This window comes from Adelges cooleyi, unplaced genomic scaffold, assembly GCF_023614345.1.
Source record: "Adelges cooleyi isolate 19-005CV unplaced genomic scaffold, UGA_ACOO_1.1 ACOO_flye_CR_arks_rails_tigmint_CR_PRNA_21, whole genome shotgun sequence".
NCBI lineage: Eukaryota > Metazoa > Arthropoda > Insecta > Hemiptera > Adelgidae > Adelges > Adelges cooleyi.
Window position 1 is genome coordinate 5,394,988 of NW_026095871.1, and position 19,930 is coordinate 5,414,917.

The 19,930-nt window shown below is 34.3% G+C and overlaps 1 protein-coding gene across 14 annotated transcripts in view; it reads left to right on the forward strand.

The window, feature by feature from the left end:
* Positions 1–19,930, forward strand: part of LOC126834942 (potassium voltage-gated channel protein Shaker) — a 107,071-nt gene that overhangs the window by 49,662 nt on the left and 37,479 nt on the right. Inside the window, exon 1 of one of the 14 annotated variants that reach the window (XM_050567182.1) lies at positions 6,384–6,519. The exons of 11 other annotated variants lie outside the window; for them this stretch is intronic. In XM_050567182.1, the coding sequence (XP_050423139.1) occupies positions 6,413–6,519 (107 nt within the window). In that variant the 5' untranslated portion in view covers positions 6,384–6,412. Of the gene's footprint in view, positions 1–6,383; positions 6,520–19,930 lie in introns of those variants that run through there. 2 more of the 14 variants (XM_050567190.1, XM_050567188.1) reach the window with 2 other exon arrangements.

The window sequence follows — 19,930 nt, forward strand, 5'->3', positions numbered from 1 at the left end:
CATCATTGTAAATGTACAGACGGCGGAGGCGAAACGATTAATAACCTCGTCGGCTCGGAAACGTGTAAACCTAACCTACTCTTTATATATTATGTAAAAGCTATACAGGAAAAACAATAGCAATAGATAAAATTAATATCACTACACAGTGGTTTAGATTTTTAACGGGGGCGGTTAGGAAAATTAAATAACGTTTCTGAAGTTAACAGCCTAAGCCCGTCCTGTTTTTGTATATATATATATATATATATATGTATATATTTTTTTTTTCAAAAGGAGATGAAAGTGTCTTCCGTCTTCAAAGTGATACTTGTACGGTGTTTTGATTGCTGGTCGTTAAAATCAGGATCAAGTCCAGCAGTGAAATCAATCACTATTGCACAACAACTAGAAACGTGTAATATATTTTCTTTTTTCGCCTTGTAATTTCTAATATTGTCACACTGTCTCTGGTGTCCTCTTTTTTAAACTTCCACTTGTATTTAATCAAATACAAAATCATATCGTTGTTAATTAGTATTGTTAATATTGTAATAAAACTAAAACCGGAAAGCGATGAAGAAGACGTATTTCTCGAGAAGTAATAAAAGGAATGGAAATTATTAAAGCAAGGTAGAATGTAGGGTTGTCCCTCGCGATTGAGATTACAATTGAGAAGTTTTTCAATTGAAAAGTTTTATTTTATAAACAATAATAATATAATCCTCTTGTCCTCTTTGGGCACACGGTACGTTCTAAAATTTGCCGCTTGGATGCCAGACGCGAATGGAAGAGACGATCTATGAAAACGTTATCAATTAGTTAGTTTGCCTTGACAGTTTTCTATGGGATTTAATGTGATGTAATAATTGCTAAATGATTGTCGGTTACCTCGGTCGATCGTACCTAATGTATCTAAGCAGCTGTTGTCCAAAACAAACGAAGCATCCAATTCAACCGATTGTACATTGCTGCACCGAGCGTTCTGTATGATGGATGAATAATATATAGGTACATTCTTTTTGACAAACTAGATAGTCTCCTACGTTAGTAATGTGTCTCCGTCGTCTGGAGAAACTCTAAACGTTTCATTGCCGTCGAGTACATCTTGTGTAATTACTTTTTGTTGAAATGTTTTGTCGTTGTATGCACCCCATATATTATAATTAATTCGCCCAGAACTTGTCTTTGGGCGCAAGCCAAAACCGTTGTCGCGTTAGGCCGGAAATCCTGACAGTGAACTTAATCCCATGCTTCGTCCCAGAAGCCTTGGACTCTCCAAACAAATTCGCCAATAATAACAAAAATAATTTCGTTATAATTTATATGCCTTTGGGCATATTTAAATGACTTTGGGTGGCATTTGAGCTTTTGAACAACGGTTATGTTTCTATTGATTTCAATTTAATTATGTCTATATTATTTTTATACTGTAATTAATATTTTTTTCATAGCATCTCAAGACGCCAACGTCAATACATAGACTTGAGTGTGACTTGACACCCTTAACACCGAGTAATTATTTTTGGATATTAATAAAGTTGTTTTTTCCAACTTACCGTCGCGGTTAATATTGTATAAAACTAACAACATATTAAGTCGCATCAGCTAGCACGGCCGCGTACACCAATCAGCGGTTGTGTGTAAAAGTAATAATAGCTGTATATATATATATGTATATATATTATGTTCTTAAACGTGTTGATAATGTTATTAATACAGAACAAAAACCATCAACATAATATTAATATTAACGACAATCAGTCAGTAGCGTTTACCTCGGTCGTTTCCAACACAAGAGTGTTGAATTTTTAATAACATTTTTAAGACATTTGTTTATTTATTTGTTTTATACGGTAGTTTTTTTTATTACCAAGTCGTTTTAAAGACATATTTTTTTTTCTTCTTCGTTCATATAATTTTTGAAGTTCAAACAGCATTGCTTCTCTTATGTATAAAACAGCGCTGTGGTAACGGATAGCATACATTTTTTCCAATTATAGTTTGAATAGTTGTGGTTAATTTACTTCTATTACCAATACATATTATTAAATTATTTATAAATATTTCAAAAAGCTTTGTATTCGTTTGGCTGTAAGAAATGGAGATTAAATTTCCTATATTTTCATGTTTCTAGTACATACGACGGTTTAATTATTCCGGTCTAAGTTGTGTTAAGTTAAAATACTCCACACTCGTCGTTGTTGTGTATATTTCAATCCTGAAAGTCTGAGTGTGTGTTTATTCAAGAGAAAACTATTTTCAAAACTCGAATGTAAATATATGTATTGGCATTGGCACTTGATTTAACCGAATCGATCAAACGTTTCGTTCGTTTTTAATGCGTGGTTTGAGTTGTAAACAACAGCTCGTCCAAGTCGATATTAATTAGCCCATTTGATTGGCGTAGGCTGGACGCACAATATTGATTTTGATCGAAACGGACAATATTTTTGTTATCAGGCCCAAAGATGTATCTCTTTGATCTAACCACTACTATTTAGTCGTTTCTCGACAATTATCGTACACAAAGACTCGATTAACTTGGAACTCATGGCAAAAGATTGATAATATACTCATCTCAAAATAATAACGGAGGGTATTTTTTTTTTTTATTATTGTTTTATTATTTAACTGCTCCAACACAAATAAATTTACATAATATACTCAGCCCAGAAAAAAAATAATACATTTATACATCAAGTATTGTTATAATATTCTATTTTCTGCCCCCCCCCCTTGTTTTCGGTTTGCCGACGTACCCATACCTAACCGGGTGAACTTTTGAGTAGTTCTTATCAAGTACCGATGAGAAACGTCTTCGGTATATTATGTATTTACACAAACGCAGTTGTGTAAAATTAATTAAAAAAGTTCAAAGCCGCGACGTGCCCGGCAAACGTTATGAAATCATCCAAGACAATTTCTACCGTCGACCTATACATAACCTAACCGTGTCGGTTTTAATAAAAGTTAAGATATCGAGATGGAAGGGGCAGGGACTGTCAAGAGAGCGTAGAGCAACATAAGAAATACACACTTATGAAATTGGACTTTTTCTTGCGATAATAATATTTCTCTTAAACGTAAGTCGGCTCTTCATTGTTGTTATTTTTACCTACCTCGTGTATTTTACAATGTGTACCCGTCCGATTTCGCTTATTGTGCATTGTTGATGTATAATAATGTATTTTCTCTACGAGTATTTCAAGTCTCGTTACGTTTTTCATTAAATACCCGACATATTCTCTATCTGGTACAATGCTTTTTAAAAAAATAAGTAAAAAGTAAAACGCTGTCAAATTAATTAAAATGCCACACCCGACTCGCGAAGTATAGGAGACGGGCACAGAGTTGTGCAAATTCTTGTTCGAATCATTTTCCACTATTTATTCGAATAAAAGAAAAACCGTTTTCCTTTGTACGCTATGGTTTTATTTAATATTTTGTAAATATAGCATATATTATATTATATTTGTACAAAATAATGGTTTAAAAAATAACTACTTAAATTAAGCGCTTACAAACTCCAACTAGATTGATAGTGATACGAATGGAAGTGGACGTCTGCCATTTTTGTGGGATTTATGTGTGTATGAAATAATATATATATATATATATATATATGTCTGTGATTCTGTGTTATCAACGTCACTTATAATCATTATAAACATATATCATAACGGCTGACGGTGTATTATCGATGCCAGAAATAATTTAAGGACAAATCACAGAACAGACGAAAGCATTGAAGGTTCACTTTAATTTAAACAGAGAAGTGACGGCCGTTTTGTAAAATCTGTTTGGTATTATACTCGTATGTTATATCTATTATCTATACACAACTAATAGTATACTCATGTATAGGTATAACATTATAGTGGTGTTAATTTAAGAAGATGGCCGCCTCGTTTTTGTGTGGTAAGTATCTTGTCAGTGTTAATTTTTATCAGTGTCTGGGCAAAGTTTGAGGCGGAAAATGTTATTTTGTCAATTATTGTGTATCATTTAACGGTGCTCATGACGATTAAACATTTGCATAGAACCCCAAGTGCTTCTCGATGATAGTACATAAAGAAAACTGCAAAGACACAAGTTCTCTTTTATGGTAATTTATTTCATGTCTTTCGTGTCGTCTGTAAACTTTGGCGTGACTGATGAATTGTTCCACGCATCGCTTGGCTTTCACGACCGGCCGAATAAATAACCCGACCGGTACTAATAACTTTTAGACATTAAAAAATAATAATTTAGTATTGTATTTCAACGGGCGAATTTCCATGGAAAATTACATCCGTCAGGGGGCTACTAGATGGTCGTTGATTTGTAAACTAGAATAGGCGCAGTTAATCACTCTGAAAACGATTAGATTGTTTTCTATTTAAAATACAATAATATAAATTATATTGCCAGACGGTATAGTATATTATTATGCTCCGGCTAATATATGTAGATGGCAGCTGTACGCGTTAGATTTCTTATGTGAAAACTCTTAAGAACATTAAAATGCCGTTTTGTTTGTGCGCGTGACGGCTTTGAAAACGGGAGAGCTTCTGCGAAAACACTTAATGCATAATAAATAATATTATGTATATATATATTTTAAAGTATACTTTTGTTTGGTTTTTCGGGAACCAACAAAGAACCCCGAACGGGTGTAGTAAACAAAAATGATTTATCGTGCACCGGGACGCATTGAGTTGTACACTGGCGGTTTTTGTTGCAAGTGAAACATGCGTAATAATAATAATAATATTATGATCACGATGGATTCAACGCGCTTCCATAAATACCTACTACTGTGTACAAAGGAAGCGTTATTTTTTGACCTTAGAGATTTTTTTTATTACTCTCCACATGGTGGGCTCGCGGCTGGGTAAATATGGCCGGGACGAAAATAGAGATTTCGTGTCGTTTTCAACGGCCGACCGTATCTGCCGAACGTGGCTTCAGGATTAACAACATACCCGTCTTAAGATGTGTGCGATTTCATCACTGCCGTTAGTAATATTATTTATAATATCAATGTACGCGTGTATTTTATTATGTCTAGACCGATATAAACGCACACACGCATGCGGAGTTTTCTCTCATAAGTAGCATAAAAACTTATCGAGTACACGACGTGACTAATCAACAGCCGTTGGTCTATAATAATCACATTTTAAATTAAAAAATTTTAAATGAAAAAAAAATAACAGCGTGAATCAAAGCAATTAGTAAATTGGGTACTAATAAATTAAATTATATTACTACTAGGGCTTAGTTTTCGACTAAATACTTTGCGCGTCACGCTTATCGCGGACTTCCTAGAGGGTCCAAAGTTGCAAATCATTTACTAAAATATTAGCCTTTGTCGATTGACATTTATTTTCTAGTCTGTAAAACCATTATTTTACCTATTTTTATTATAAACACAAAAAAAAAAAGAACGCGATACTAGTTTAGATCATTTAACTGACCGTCAAACGGAATTTTGTGTGCGCGAACACATTGAAATCAATTTGTATTAATATTTTATCTTTTAGTCACAATTAATTGTTTGTAAATTATTTTAAACATTTGAAATCGGCCATTTTTTTCAGAAGAATTGTTATTAAAATAAATCAAAAAAGTGTAAATAATTACAACAAATTATAGATGTAATTAATAACTTAATATAACACAATATGGCTGTCTATGCTTTACAGTTAATATTATAAATTTGTCATTTTTGTATTTTAATAATTATTATTCATGACGGAAACACGCAATGGTGGTCTTTACTAAAAGCCACGATTAGAAGGGTTTGTACCACACTCCCGTAGGTTGATCTCAGACTATAGAGTGTATACTCATCGGAGTACAATATTTTAGCGTTCTATAATGATCTATAATATCAAACTAATATGAAGTTTAAAAAAAATACAAGGAATAGAATTGGACGGTTTTTTTTTTTTATTAGGACCGTATGACAGTTATAATAATACACTTAGACGAGGGGTGGTTCTTGTACATCACGAGGGGAGGTGATGATTTCGCACGCGGGGGGGAGGGATGTGGCCACGAGGGGCGGTGGCCGAGTATCAGGCGGAAGGAGGGGACCGTATGGGGTGAAGGGGGGGGGGGAGAAGAGGGGCGACACGACAGCTGCGCCAACACGTCTCGGCGGCATTGTCCGTTTTGGCGGGATTCGACGAGCTTGTTGCTTGCCGCCCCGGTGTCCGCGGCGCGCGCGGTCCGGGACCACGTCGTCGTCGCTGTCGTTGCAGTGTCTGTTCGTTCGCATGTGCACCGTTAGGAAAACGGATTTTCATTTTTACTTGATTTTAACCCTTTCAAACAACAACGCTTTCGCCGCCCTTCGCCGTCGTCACGGGGTCGGTTTGTTAGCGTGGCCACACACCGCCGTCAATAGCCACTACCACTGTAGTTGTGGCGACCGCGGCGGTCGATGGCTGCGGTGGCCGGCCTGTACGGGTTCGGCGACGATTCCAGAACGGTGGCCGCCAGATTCGTGGAGAGACAGAGACAGGCCAACAGGGATTCGCCCACGGACACGTACGTCGACCGCTAGTTTTTATGGTTTTTTTTGGGGGGGGGGAAGGAGTTTTTTTATGCCCATCGACCGTGGGAAACCGTTTCCGCGTTATTTCTTCCGACCTGGAATTATTAAAAGCTGAACGGTACAGTCCCCCATCGGCCTCTCCCTCGCGGTGTCAGTCATTTCCCAAAAAAAATAGGCCTCTATACTTTATTTTTGTCTTCGGCGTGTAATTATGTCTTATTTATTTAATTTACATGTAGCAAACCTAACATAACATTTTTTCCCCTCTTTCAAAACCTAACCTAACCTAACCTAACCAAAACTAACCTATCCTAACCTAACCAAACCTAACCTAACCTAACATTTTTTTTTTACATGATATCATAGACTGAGGAACCTAACCTAACTAAAACTAACCTAACCTAATCTATTTATAGACTCGAGGAAGGCTTCGGATATTGTTAACTTAAATAAGTGGTTGGATCGTTCCCGTCCAAGCTGCCCTAAGCCTTACAGTTTACTAAAGTAACAGTCTAGATAAACACGATGCTTGTAACTCTTTGCTTAACTACTTGTTTAAATTGGATCGGGTTTGTTGGATGAGTGTTACCGATTGATCTTTAGTGGTGGCAAAAAACCAATTTTTGTCTAATCTAATAGGTTTTTTTTATGTGTTATCTTCTATAGCTATTCGCTAGTCTTGGTGAAAAAATAAGTCAGTCCATTGTAGTTTTTTGCTAATGACAGTTGTAATAATAGCCAAAAGGGCACGTGTAACGTCATGGGATTTAAGAACTCAGAGATTATGACTTTCTAACAATAAAAGTACCTATCTAGCTACAACTCCACTCAATACTTAAGTACAATTATGTACTTGAGAATTAATACAATGAGATGTCGTTGGGCGTTCAGTTTGCTTAAAATGGTTCAAAGTTATTTATCAGGCGAGGGCATAAACGCACAGAGTCAGTCATGGTTAGTAACGTCTGAGACTGAGACCTTTTTTCAGTTTTGCATCTAAGTGCGTGGAAATAATACTACCGAATTTTTATACCAATAGATAGAGTTAATAGCGAGTGTGTGTCCGTTCGCTTCAGAGTAAATTATTAATCATATTTTCCGATGGCAAAAGTGATGTTTAAAAGCATGAAAAATTAAGTAGGGAAAAACTAGCCCAAGGACAATGTGTGGTATATTTAAATTCGTACGCGATGCTAATAGTAATATCGTTGGATAACTTTTAATTTCTGCAACGAAAATAAATAGCACAAAAAAAAATTGCGCTGATTGCGTGGAAAATTGTCTGGTCGCCAGTTTAATTATTTTTAGGCGCCTGTAGGAATACTATAAAATTATTATTATTATTATTATGAACACATGCACGCTTCGAGTGACCATCGATTTTTTTACCTTTCCTTACCTTATTTTTTTTTAGGGGATGAGGGAAGGGCTAAGAAGAGAGGTATAGGGCCAGGGATAATACATTTTTTATGATGTTCAACTCTCTTGTTAATTATTGTCAGCAACACCCGTACGTGCCGCATATACCTGCTGCTAGTTGGCCACGAGGGCGTTGTACACAAACAACACAAAATAATATACTTAAGGTCGGGCCTTTGTTAACCGCGTTCGACAATTGAACCCGCGGTAACCGTCGACGGATTTTAATTAATATATTATACGTGTATGGTTGTGTTTTTATGTATCCTTTAGAGCGGTTAAGTAGCTGCTGTGCAATTTACACAATAATGACTTTTTGCGTAGCCGAGAAAGTATTGTTTTGTTGTCTTGTGTGTGTCTTCACCCAGCAAATGTGTACTGGACCGAATTTTTAAAAAGTCCACCCCTTCCCATCGAAAATCTCCTCTAAAAAATGTAGATATTTTATCTGTGGCCAAACGTATTATGTTATAAAAAAAAAAACTAGGGGTAAACTAACACTTTGGCCGTATTCAATGTACACGTTGATATGTGCCAAGTGATATGAACAAGTGTATATCTGAAAAATATTTTCATATTTTATATTGTCAATTTGCCAATTGGTAACTAACTATTATTAGGACGATTAGGAGGGTTAACCGTGTCTACTTTGATACTCAAAGTGAAAAAGTTTTGAGCACATTTTTGCTAATAACATGTCTACCGTCTACAGACTGGCACTGAAAGTGATTTCAACTTTGTACTTACTTTTTTTTTTTTGCTAACGGCTTCATTCATAAACCCGAGCATTACTAATTGATACCGCGATGGACCGGGGCCTTTCGGACTTCGGAGGGGGGGTGGGGAGGGTAACGCCGACTTGATCCTCTCAGTAAGTCCGACACATTTCCATATCCCTTCGTATACCACCGGATAACTCTACACACTCTGCTCGCACCCCACTACCCACATACCGTAAGCCGGCCAAAATAGTGCGATGCAACACATATACACACACATAATACACTATATATACACAGCTTAATGGGTAAGCTTAGTGTACTTGTACTGTTGATTATTACCAGAAAATATCCTGCGTGTGTCTACTGAAGAGAGCCCTTTTTTGTATAATATATATATATATATATATATAGCTCTCTCTCTCTCTCTCATATTTTTCTAATTAAGATGCGCCACAATATTATCACAGATTAGATAAAACCAGATGGTGCGCTTCGTTCTTTACTGATAACTGTAACCCTATTGTGATATTATTATATTGATAAACTTAAAACGAAAATGTACTTTTTTCCTGACCAAGTTTAAGCGTACCGTGAATGATTTATTGCGTCAATTATTGTTGGCAAAAAACTAACATTGACCGTTCTCGTCATAGACAATAAAACAATACTGGCGAGGGATCAGGTACAAAACACAAACCGGCATGTTCGAAGGATAAGAATTACTGACTTTAGTCAACAAGACAAAAATGCATTTATATTTTGTGTTTTATTTACTATAATTACTTAGAGCGTCCCCTACCAATTGAATTTAGAAAACTTTCCAAGGCGAATTCATAGACGGTATAAAGTATTGAAGATGACTTGTATGGGCAACGGATTTGTGGTTGATTTTTCTTGATAAAACAAACGCTGTTTGATTGGAAGCTAAATAATAAATAAACCAAGCAAATAATATAATTACAACGATTTTTTTTTTAAATTAGTTTTCGAATTGCAATCTTTTCGGGCCGAAACGTGCAACGTCTTAACAAATTCCCCTTATTAACGGATCCACTTGTTGGTTAATCTTAAGTATAAATCAGGCACTCCGGTCGACGTGGGTAATAAAAGTCTCGGGGACATCGAGCACCGGATACTTTATCAACGTTTTACCTTAAACAATGAGCTCAGGGTGGCTTTTGGCTGACTCCTGAAGCAGCAACGCGGTTCATTAATTTCCCAATGTTCTCCGTCGATCAAATCCGAGACGCATAAAAAAAAAAGGAAATCGCTTAGTAGACGTTTCATACTTTGGGTGTCCCACTATAAATTGCACATGGTTGGTTGAGCATTCGCGCCGGTAGGTACTTACAGCCCCGTTCTAACCCATTGTCTAATAATTTTAGTCGAGAACGAATTTTGACCGGTACACTATTAATCTAAGACAATTTTTTTTCCCTACCGTTTGCACAGACAGGTCGATTTATAACAGCGCAAAACAAGTCAAAGTTCCAAAGCCTATAAATGGCGCTTTAATGATCAATTACTGATTTTTACCTATTAACGACGTTTTAATTGCAATTAGTCATATTTTATACTTTAACAGAGTATCTGTTAGTGGTAATGATAACAATCCACGGTTCTTCCCTACTATTTGGAATGTATAAGAGACCAAACAATTTAACCAAAGGGTGGAATAGTTCCTCATAGATAAATTAGCTGGAACAATAAATCCGAGTTTCTGGGTATCGAAAGCGACAAAAATTTAAGAACAAAATTATTGGAAACAAATTATTTAACTAATGTAACCAGCGCAATTGACTAATTAGTAAATTTTTTAATTTTATTTGGTACATTTTGAACTTTTAAATAATTTAAAAGTAATCATAATATTAGGTACAATTATTGTACCTAATATTATGATCTGGGTAAATATTTATACATTTTTTTAAATCTATATAAAATTTTAATTTTAACGTTGATGTCTGTTCAGACTTTCAATCAAATCGGAGTGACCTGGAAACCGTTTTCCCGACACTTTGGGTTTGTCGGCACGTTCGTCTTGTTTGATTTGTTACTAAAACATAAACCCTCGTTCTATTTTTGAAGCGATACATAATATTTTAACGCTGTTATTTTCTCGGTAGGAACGACAATCTTGTTCCGCGGTCAAACACAGTGTGTATATCGAATTTCCAGCCAAGTACCTAACCTTTATATGTCAAACAACTTTTGTGCCACCGACAGGCCCCCAGCCGCTAACTCGGTATCGGGTAGCATCATCTCAACTCTTGTTTAGCCGTTAATATAATATACATATGGTATATTTTTTGTTTTTCATACAGAAACGATAGTGTTTTTTTTTTTTGCTTTTCACTAGACCTGCAAACTTAATAATATTTTGGCCGAAATCGATAATAATGTTTATAAGCTACAATATGTACATCATGTAGTAGGTATATTATTACCGCATCAGCTGCGACTTGTCCAAGTTGTAATTTTGTGATTTCTCGACCATACACCATGCGATGCTAAGTCGGTCGTGAAACACTCGGCTTGTCTGGTCGGTAACAATATGTGCCTATTCCGTATAGTTAGTTAATATCAGTTACAGCTCACTAAACATTCCACAACCGAACGGTTTAGACGTCGTTGGATGTTATGTAGGCATATAGCGGATATTTTCGGTAAACGCTTATCACATTGCTGAGTGGAAACGAATTGAGAATATTTTTTTTAACTCCTCAAATAATACAATACAAATTTATTGGCCGTTTAAGGTATAACAGTCCAACTCACCACCGAGCATAATACAAATAAGATCACATGTAATAATGAAAAAAAAAGCAATTGGCAGTCAATAACAAATATTAATTAGGTTAACATCATAATATACACCGTAAAAACTATAAGTTGTTTATGTCATGTTTAACTCAATTAGATTTTTATAGATTTTCTGGTGTTTAATATTATAAGATTTACAATTGAGACGCTTAGAACAATGGCCCAATTTCAAGAGACTTTTAAAATAATCCAAAGGCTAAATTAAAATTAAAAATGAATATTTTATCGATTAAATAAACCCATTAAATGGTAAAAAATTAAACAGAAATATAAAGTTTTCGTAGAAAAAAAAAATGTATCTAGAAAAATAATTTTTTGTGTCAAATTTGAAATTGTTTAATAAGCGTGTCAATTACTAATATGAATTGGTACCTTATTTAATAGGTTTCGACCTACTTTTGAAAAACATTATTTTTATGTAGTGATTGATGGAAAAAATTGATTAATTAAATTAATTTTGTATGTGAAATACAGGGCGTTTCTACATGACAGTTGTTTCAAAATCTTTAAATACATTTTTTTTAGTACACTTAAAATTCGCGCTGCAAAACACACCGCACACAATTTTAGTCCTTGACAAAGTGTAAAATTAATACATTTAAAAAGCAAAAAAAATAAAAAACCATTGGCCGTAGTTGTTTTTGTATACATTATGAAATTAATAGAGAAATAATAATAATAAAAAACAGGGCAAAGTAAAAGGGTTGTCAAAATGTTCGTTTTAGACTTTGGTCACGCACACATGTACACACACACACACTGTTGTGTGCTTATTGATTAGACTGCTATTTCGTTGCATTGTACGTTGTTGGAATAAATATTTTTTTATTATCATTATTATTCGGTGGAAGAATTTAATATATTATTCATCGCATCAAACCACGGTTGTTATTGTTGATTTATTTTTTTTTTTTTTTGATACAAGACAAGTATATATGGTAGTGTGTAACGCGGAGCCATTTATATATCATCGTGTGTCTAATATGGTTTCGGGGGTAGGTCTGGATATTGTTGACGTTTTCGAAAGATGGTTAAAAAAAAAAACCTTTTCCGATGACGTTTTGCTTTCAACACCGCAGAAGAGGTACGAGGTAAACTGGCAACCGACTGATGTTCATATCCCACGCAACGCCGAGCAAATCATTTCCGTTGACCTATTGATTAATTATTATATTTTGTATTTTTTTTTTTCGTTTGGACTATATTTTTATAACGTTTCGGTTAAGGTCAGCGCGGTTTTCGACAGTAACATATTATACAGGGTGATCGAACAGATGTGAGACACTCGTTTGTCTACATATATTTTATGGATTTAAAAACACAACATGTTCCCATTTGGAAAAAATAAACGATATCTATCATTATTTTGCACAAAAGGGATGAAAGTAAATATATATATATTTAAAGTATTGAAAAATTTAGTAAAATATCTACGGAGAAAATTAGTGTGTTACCCTCAAATGAATCACCCTGTATATATATAGGTATTATATAACATAATGGTAATCCAATGCGGTGGCGGCAACGGGAAACGGTTTTATTGTTTAAACACAGTGGTCGTTCGGTGAATCTAAACTTGGGTTCCACGCAACAATATATTTTAACAAACGAGCTTTTTCACTATAGGCGGTTGAAATTGATTTTTTTTTTGTGTTAGCTCCGAGCTGAGAAGGTATTGTTTTACAATAATGTTTTTTCTACAAAAATCTGAAAAGCCCATCACTTCCCCTCAAAAAACCGAGAAAACCCCCTTTCCTCTAGAAGGGGCAGACACTTTATCATTGTTTATCTTTTTCGAGCAAAGTCTTAGGACATGAGGTATGGCAATTAGATTGAAGGTAGATCTAGAGTGGTGCTATGACGTTTGAAATGTTTGACATGCATATCAGAGATAGTGGATTAGAGATAAGATATTAGAGATACTAGATCGCAGTACATATCCATGTATTGATGTACCTGCATGAAGTGTGGATACTCTTAACTTTTTAAAAAATCTGACAGCCAAAAATATTGGGAAAATTACACTTTGGCCGCGTTGAATTTCCACGTGATTGCTATGTGTGAATGAATCAACAGTCAACAAGTATTTGAAAAATATATTTTTATTATTTTATTGATTTTATGGACAGACTACAACCCTGATCGCATCCTATTATCTAAAATTGTTGTCAACGCCATTATGACACATTTATTGACATTTAAGTGATTTATATTACCAAATCCTTTTTTTTATCTACAGTTTTGCATTAATTTATCACTACCGAGTTGAGTAATAAAATAATAGCTGAAAAGAGTATCATTTTTTTTTTATGGTGAAGGATATTTTTAAAAATTTTAAATTTGATTGCAATAAAATATATATTATTATGTAGTATATTGATTAGTGTTGGAAGATTTTTTAAAAGAGACAAAAAAAACATAAATTATTGTAAAGAAATGTTACAAAACTGATAGTTTAAAGATGTCTATTTTTTTTTTTTATTAGAATATTTTTTAGGAGAAATAAATTGCACTCGATTAGCGGCGACAAAGTACCTATACCTACGCATCATTATGTGCAGAGTAGTTCTGGTGAAACGGAGCAAATAAAAAACGCTTTAGCGATGGCTAGTTTGAAATTTGGACGCTTTCCCGTCGACGAAGAGAATGTTTATTTTTTTTTTTCATATTATTACATATTTTATTTACAAGTCTTCGAGTTACATAATAGAAATATAGTAAGCAACAGCCAATGTAAAATATATCACAAGTCGTTGGAGTCACGTGGCTTCCGGTTTGATACTTTGGGACAATATTATGAAACGCTTTATTGACCGTTTCCCAGTACCAACAGCTATGGTCGATTGAACTTATTTTTATAAATTATTAAGTTCAAAAACTACCCTTTTCGAGTGGATACTGGATAGGTTGAACGTTTTTATCTACATGAAAAAATCAGCACTGCGGTAAAACGACAATAATTACCAGTGAGTCAGTTAGAAAGTAATCATAAAAACTACACAGCTTGTGTAACTAAAAATAGCTGGGAACAACTTTATAACCATTATAATGAAATATTGACGACAACCGAACGTTCACTGAAATAGAACCTAATGGCGAATGTCCTGGATGTCAATATCAATTTAGTACTATACGCACAGGCGCACGGACAATACATCAATCAGCTGTTCTAAAATACCGTGGCTTGTGTAGTATACCGCACAATGTACAGCTTTTGAATAACTTAGTACATCACAATACAAATTATTATGCGTTGTAATTATATTTAAAAATGTTAGCGGTTTATAAAAAATATTAATAAGTTTAATATACTAGTAAAAAAATGTTGCTTACAATTGAAATTTTACGAGCAACTTTAAAGTGCACACAAAAAAACCGATTTATATTTGCCTGAATTTTAAAAATACACGGGAAAAAAACACAAAAATAATTACAAAACTATGTGCGTTTAATGCCAAGTAAAATGTATACAAAGAAAATAATTTATTGCATGGTAATATTGTACCCTGGCACCTCCCCAACTAGCGATCGGCGTCATAGGCAGTAATATAATATAATTACCAATCTGTCTACAGCGTTTTAATGATTATAATCCCAGACAAAAATATCCGAATACAAACAACAACGATTTAACATCAGATTGGATTAGCTTAGGTTAGGTTTATTTCTGTTAATTAAAACTTTCGTCTGGTGTAATAAATTTGGTATCACCCCCTATCACCTGTCAAAGATTTCAAATTGAAAAAAAAAAAAAGGTTAGGTTAGGTCTGTTTAGAATGATAAAATATAGGAACAAACTTGGTTGTTAAATTGGCATTGAAGTCCTTTCCAGAACAGTTTGTTATGATGATTTTTAATTTTGTAAAAAACACCACGTGGTCAACCAAGTAAGTAAGAAAACTTACTGCTAGGAATTCCATGTTTGGGTTTTGCAACAATGCCAATGAAAGCTCTTATAATGGGCGCTATGAAACTATACAGGATCAAACTTGGAAAGTCTAAGAAGATTAAAAAAAAAAAATTGTTATTTTTTTAATTGTTGAAGTTTAACGAATGAAGTGTCCTATCCTATGAATAGACTAAGATGTAGCGATGCGGTTGCTTTTATGAATTTTTGTGTGTTAAGAAATTTTCCCCCCTATTTTTGGGGGGGGATTGGGAGAAACTACACTAAACGATAACATGTAGAACTATATGATAATATATTGTCCACGTGCACATAATATAATATACATAATGCAAAAGCTCTTCGTGACGCGTGCCATAGATATTTTTATGTATGTTATAGTGTATATTGTATTGTACGTACATATTGGTTCGTGTGCCGGTTAAATTATGTAGACACGAAGGCCTCTCTGTATGTTGCAAGTATAATGATTCGTTGATAATATTATTACCATTGTATACCACCGGCACAATGTGAGAGCGTGTGATAGGTGTATGAATAAAATATGGAAAATTATACACCTCAAATCCAAATCGACCGGCTGAATTTGGTAAAAAAAAAAAATATATATAATAAAACTTGAACGTAAAAACGGTTTTACGGTTAACCGTTGTCGTCGATGATGTCATTTCGGGCAACTTTTTTTTTTATACACGTACAAGGTGATCCGTCTGATGTAAGACACACGGTTTCTCGGAAAATATGAATATTTTACTATATTTTTCAATATTTCAAACATTTTTATCGTTGTCCCTTTCAGGTAAAAACCAGTATCAACTTAAAGATAAAACATGGCGCAGTCGGTTGGAAAAAATAGAACCCATTATCTTCATCCCTTGTACGTAAAACAAGTATGGGCTGTGTTTTTTTTTTAAATATGAGACATATGTTTTTAATTTCATTAATGTGCAAACATTTTTTTTTTAGTTTGTAATTTTCATCAAGCTGTTCGTTTGCCATGACTTTGCAAAGTGATTCTTATCTACCTATTGATAGTGACGGTGACAATGTTATTAATATTGTTTATTGGGAAATTACTAAGCTACTGTTGAATTCAAACGCCAACATTTTTGTCTACATATTTATGGAATTAAAAACATATGTTCCCATTTTGAGAAAAAAAACAAGCTCTATACTCGTTTCACTTATAATGTTTTATCTTTATTCTACCGACTGCGCCATGTTTACATTAGATGAAAAACTTTGTCCACGGTATAATACATCCAATTTGGGGAATCCGATACGAATATTGTGTACAAGCACAATATAATATTATATTTACAACCGAACGCTATCGTTGGTATATAACAAGACAAGGCTGTATTGTCAGAGCACACAATACACACAACTTGTAGTCTATCCATGATGTTTTCGCATTTCCATTTACCATTATACCTATTATTGTAAGACTGACTCTGATGGACTTTTTGCCGTCTGCCCCGAACCCGCCCGAGGAGACGTCGACTTTTAATTATTGTCAATAATATACCGTTTGAAGAAGACTTATAAAATTCACCGTATTTTAGTTTTTGACGATTTGACGCTAAGCCAATAATAGGTACTTAGCAGCGCTAGTCAGCCGTTAAATTTGTATTATCCACCCGGTCATAAATTTTTTACCGACAGTGACACCCACGGGTCGAAATAAGTATCAATCGATAGAGGCCTGATCAAGTAATAAATCCGTAAAATTTCAAATCCCCAGCTCAATTCTAAGTACTTCCTCGTGATTTGATTTTGATTTTTCATTAAACAAATTTATTTGAAGTTAATCAGCACAGAGCGAGCAAGCGAGCAAGTTGAAGCGGCTCAAAATTACATAGTTCAATAAATAACAATAAAAAAACTTTTTTTGAAAAGTCAAAAAATGTAAATTCGACCACTAAGGCTAGTGGAGCTAAGTGATTTTTTTTTTAAACATTAGCTAAAGTCTGATGCAAAACTTAGAAATTTTGGAAAAAAGTCAATTAAAAAAAATGTATTTTAATGATAGGCTTAGCTTTTCGATGATATATACAAAATGATTGGTTAAATATAGGCCAGTCAATATTTTAATATAAATTAGACTTCTTAAACGTATTATTTTTCATATATTTATAGTTAATAGTTGGCTCGACTTATATTGACATAATTTAAAAAAAACATAAACCCATTCCGTAGGTGTCAAGGTCCTCTGAACTGTAATTTTTTTATCGGTAACGCACAAATATATTTAATTAACTTAGACTATTTTCATGACTTGAGGTTACTCCCACTTGGATGTCTTGACTAGTTCGCCAACGTTTCGGAACACCTGCACGTTCCATCTTCAGGGCTGTGGTTCGATGTTACTCGTACCGCGCTCTCCTGCAGACTGACCGATTAGCTTCCGTGGGCGTAGGTTATATACCATATCCCCCACCGCATTCTCCGCTTCCTCTTGCCGCTGCCAGCTGTTTTCTACGGCCACGCCCCTTCGCCATGGCCGGTTAATTTCTTAATTAACAATACTTTACTGAAAATCTCGAGTGATCGATAATCAGTTTTAAATAATTAATTAAAAATCTATTTAAGTCTAAACCTCAGGACAGGAGCAACGGTGGAGTACTCGACAGACGACATCCAATTTTAAACTCAAATAATTTTTATAAGTAGTTAGCTATAACTTGTTTTCGACCAGTCTAGATTTTCAGCAAATTGTTGATAAACAGTTAATGATTAAATGAGAGCTGTTATTATTTTGTTATTACAAATAGTTACACAATTGCTTTGTCTGCTGCATACTTAGAGCGTGGGTGTTGGTGATTGTGATCGAAATGTGTCGAATTAGGAATTAACCATTTAATTGTGATCCTCGCACGTGTACAAACCGAACCCAGACGGATTTGCAATGGTGACGAATGAACAATATTGGGATTCTGTCTGCTTTGAAAAACTACAGCTCGTTTTAAAAATAATACAATAGACATGTTCATTCACCACACGGATACTGGTAATAAACCGTTTTGCTTCAGCACATTCTACTTCGTTCTATCCTTATCCTGTCTCGTCCTTATCCCATTGGCGAACAGATTCAGCCAGTCAAGTCATCCATGCGCAGTTTTTTTTTTTTGGTTTAAATTTTATTTATACCGGTTTTACTGTCACAAGATCATAAAGCCTCAAAACTACATTAACCCTTTCACTATGACGCCCTTTTCCACCTAATTGGTCTTGTAGCTGATTCCGAAATTTACATAAATATTCATTTTCTTCTATAACCTTTTTCATTGGTCAACTTTAACTTGGCGTTCTCTTTTAAGCCCACTTAATCTGTAGCCGTTTTTCTAAATAAAATGTATTAAAAAATTCTATATTTTCATTTTCTTGCGTTTACTTGTTTTAGAAAAACTAGTAAAGACACACTGGCAACCATTCCGTCTCACCTCAGTCTAGTTATCCAATTGAATTCCATTATGTTTTGTACAAGATAGTTTTGTTTTTCAAGTCATATATATTTTTTTAATTCGAGGTTTTTTTTCTTGTGTAAGTAACCGTTTTTAGTTAGTACAGTATAATAATAATATATTCAATCCAATTACGGTCCATGAAAATGCTGAGCTAAAACCGTAAAACGTTTACCTTTGTAATGCTTGGAAATTTATTATAACGACAATAATGGTAAATTACAAATTGTATTTCCGGTTTATTTTTTTTCATTATCCGTTACGACTTTGCGGTTGTTTATCTTTTAAATTGGAATTGAGGTTAGCGTTTTTTTTCACTTTTATAAGACACGTACCTTGGATAATACTATTTTCATCAGTCGTGATAGGAGACACCCTTATCTCTAACCTATCTTTTAGGTAAAAAAAAAATGGCCCATTGCTAAATAAAGTGAAGCCCAACACGGTTTAGTTAGCGAAGACAGTATAAGTAAATCGTTATAACACGCTTGTTCTCTTGACCTATATATTTATGTTTGCTTTTTATCAAAAGTGATATTCTGACATTTTTAATTCAACTTGGAACATTATCTCTTAGCAGTATTGTTGTGTCGAACATTTGTAAATTGATTATCGATCCGGGAAACGTTAACGCTGTTCTCTCTCTTGACAAAAGCATCACGCCTTTAGGCACTTACCGAATCTCATTTCATACAACAATAAACCGGACAAAAATTGTCATCTTATTTATCGTCTCAATCCGAGTAGATCTTGTATTTTAGGTTTTTCCCAATATTCTGATGGAACAAAACGTACTGGCCGCATAAGGATGTGACATAATTATTATAAACATAAAAAAAAATACTTGATAGTTACTTTACAACGTTGCCACACAGGTGAAGTCTTGTCTAAGTGTTCTTTTTCTGTTTTCATCCACCCCAATGGGTGGACCCACTCTGATCTCTCTTTCTTACATGTTGTACCATCTCAGCCTAGTATTGTCTTGTAATATTTTTGCAAAACCTCTCACAATCTTCTTTATACAATATATTTAATACTAATTCTGTTTTAACGTCACCAATTGGGATCA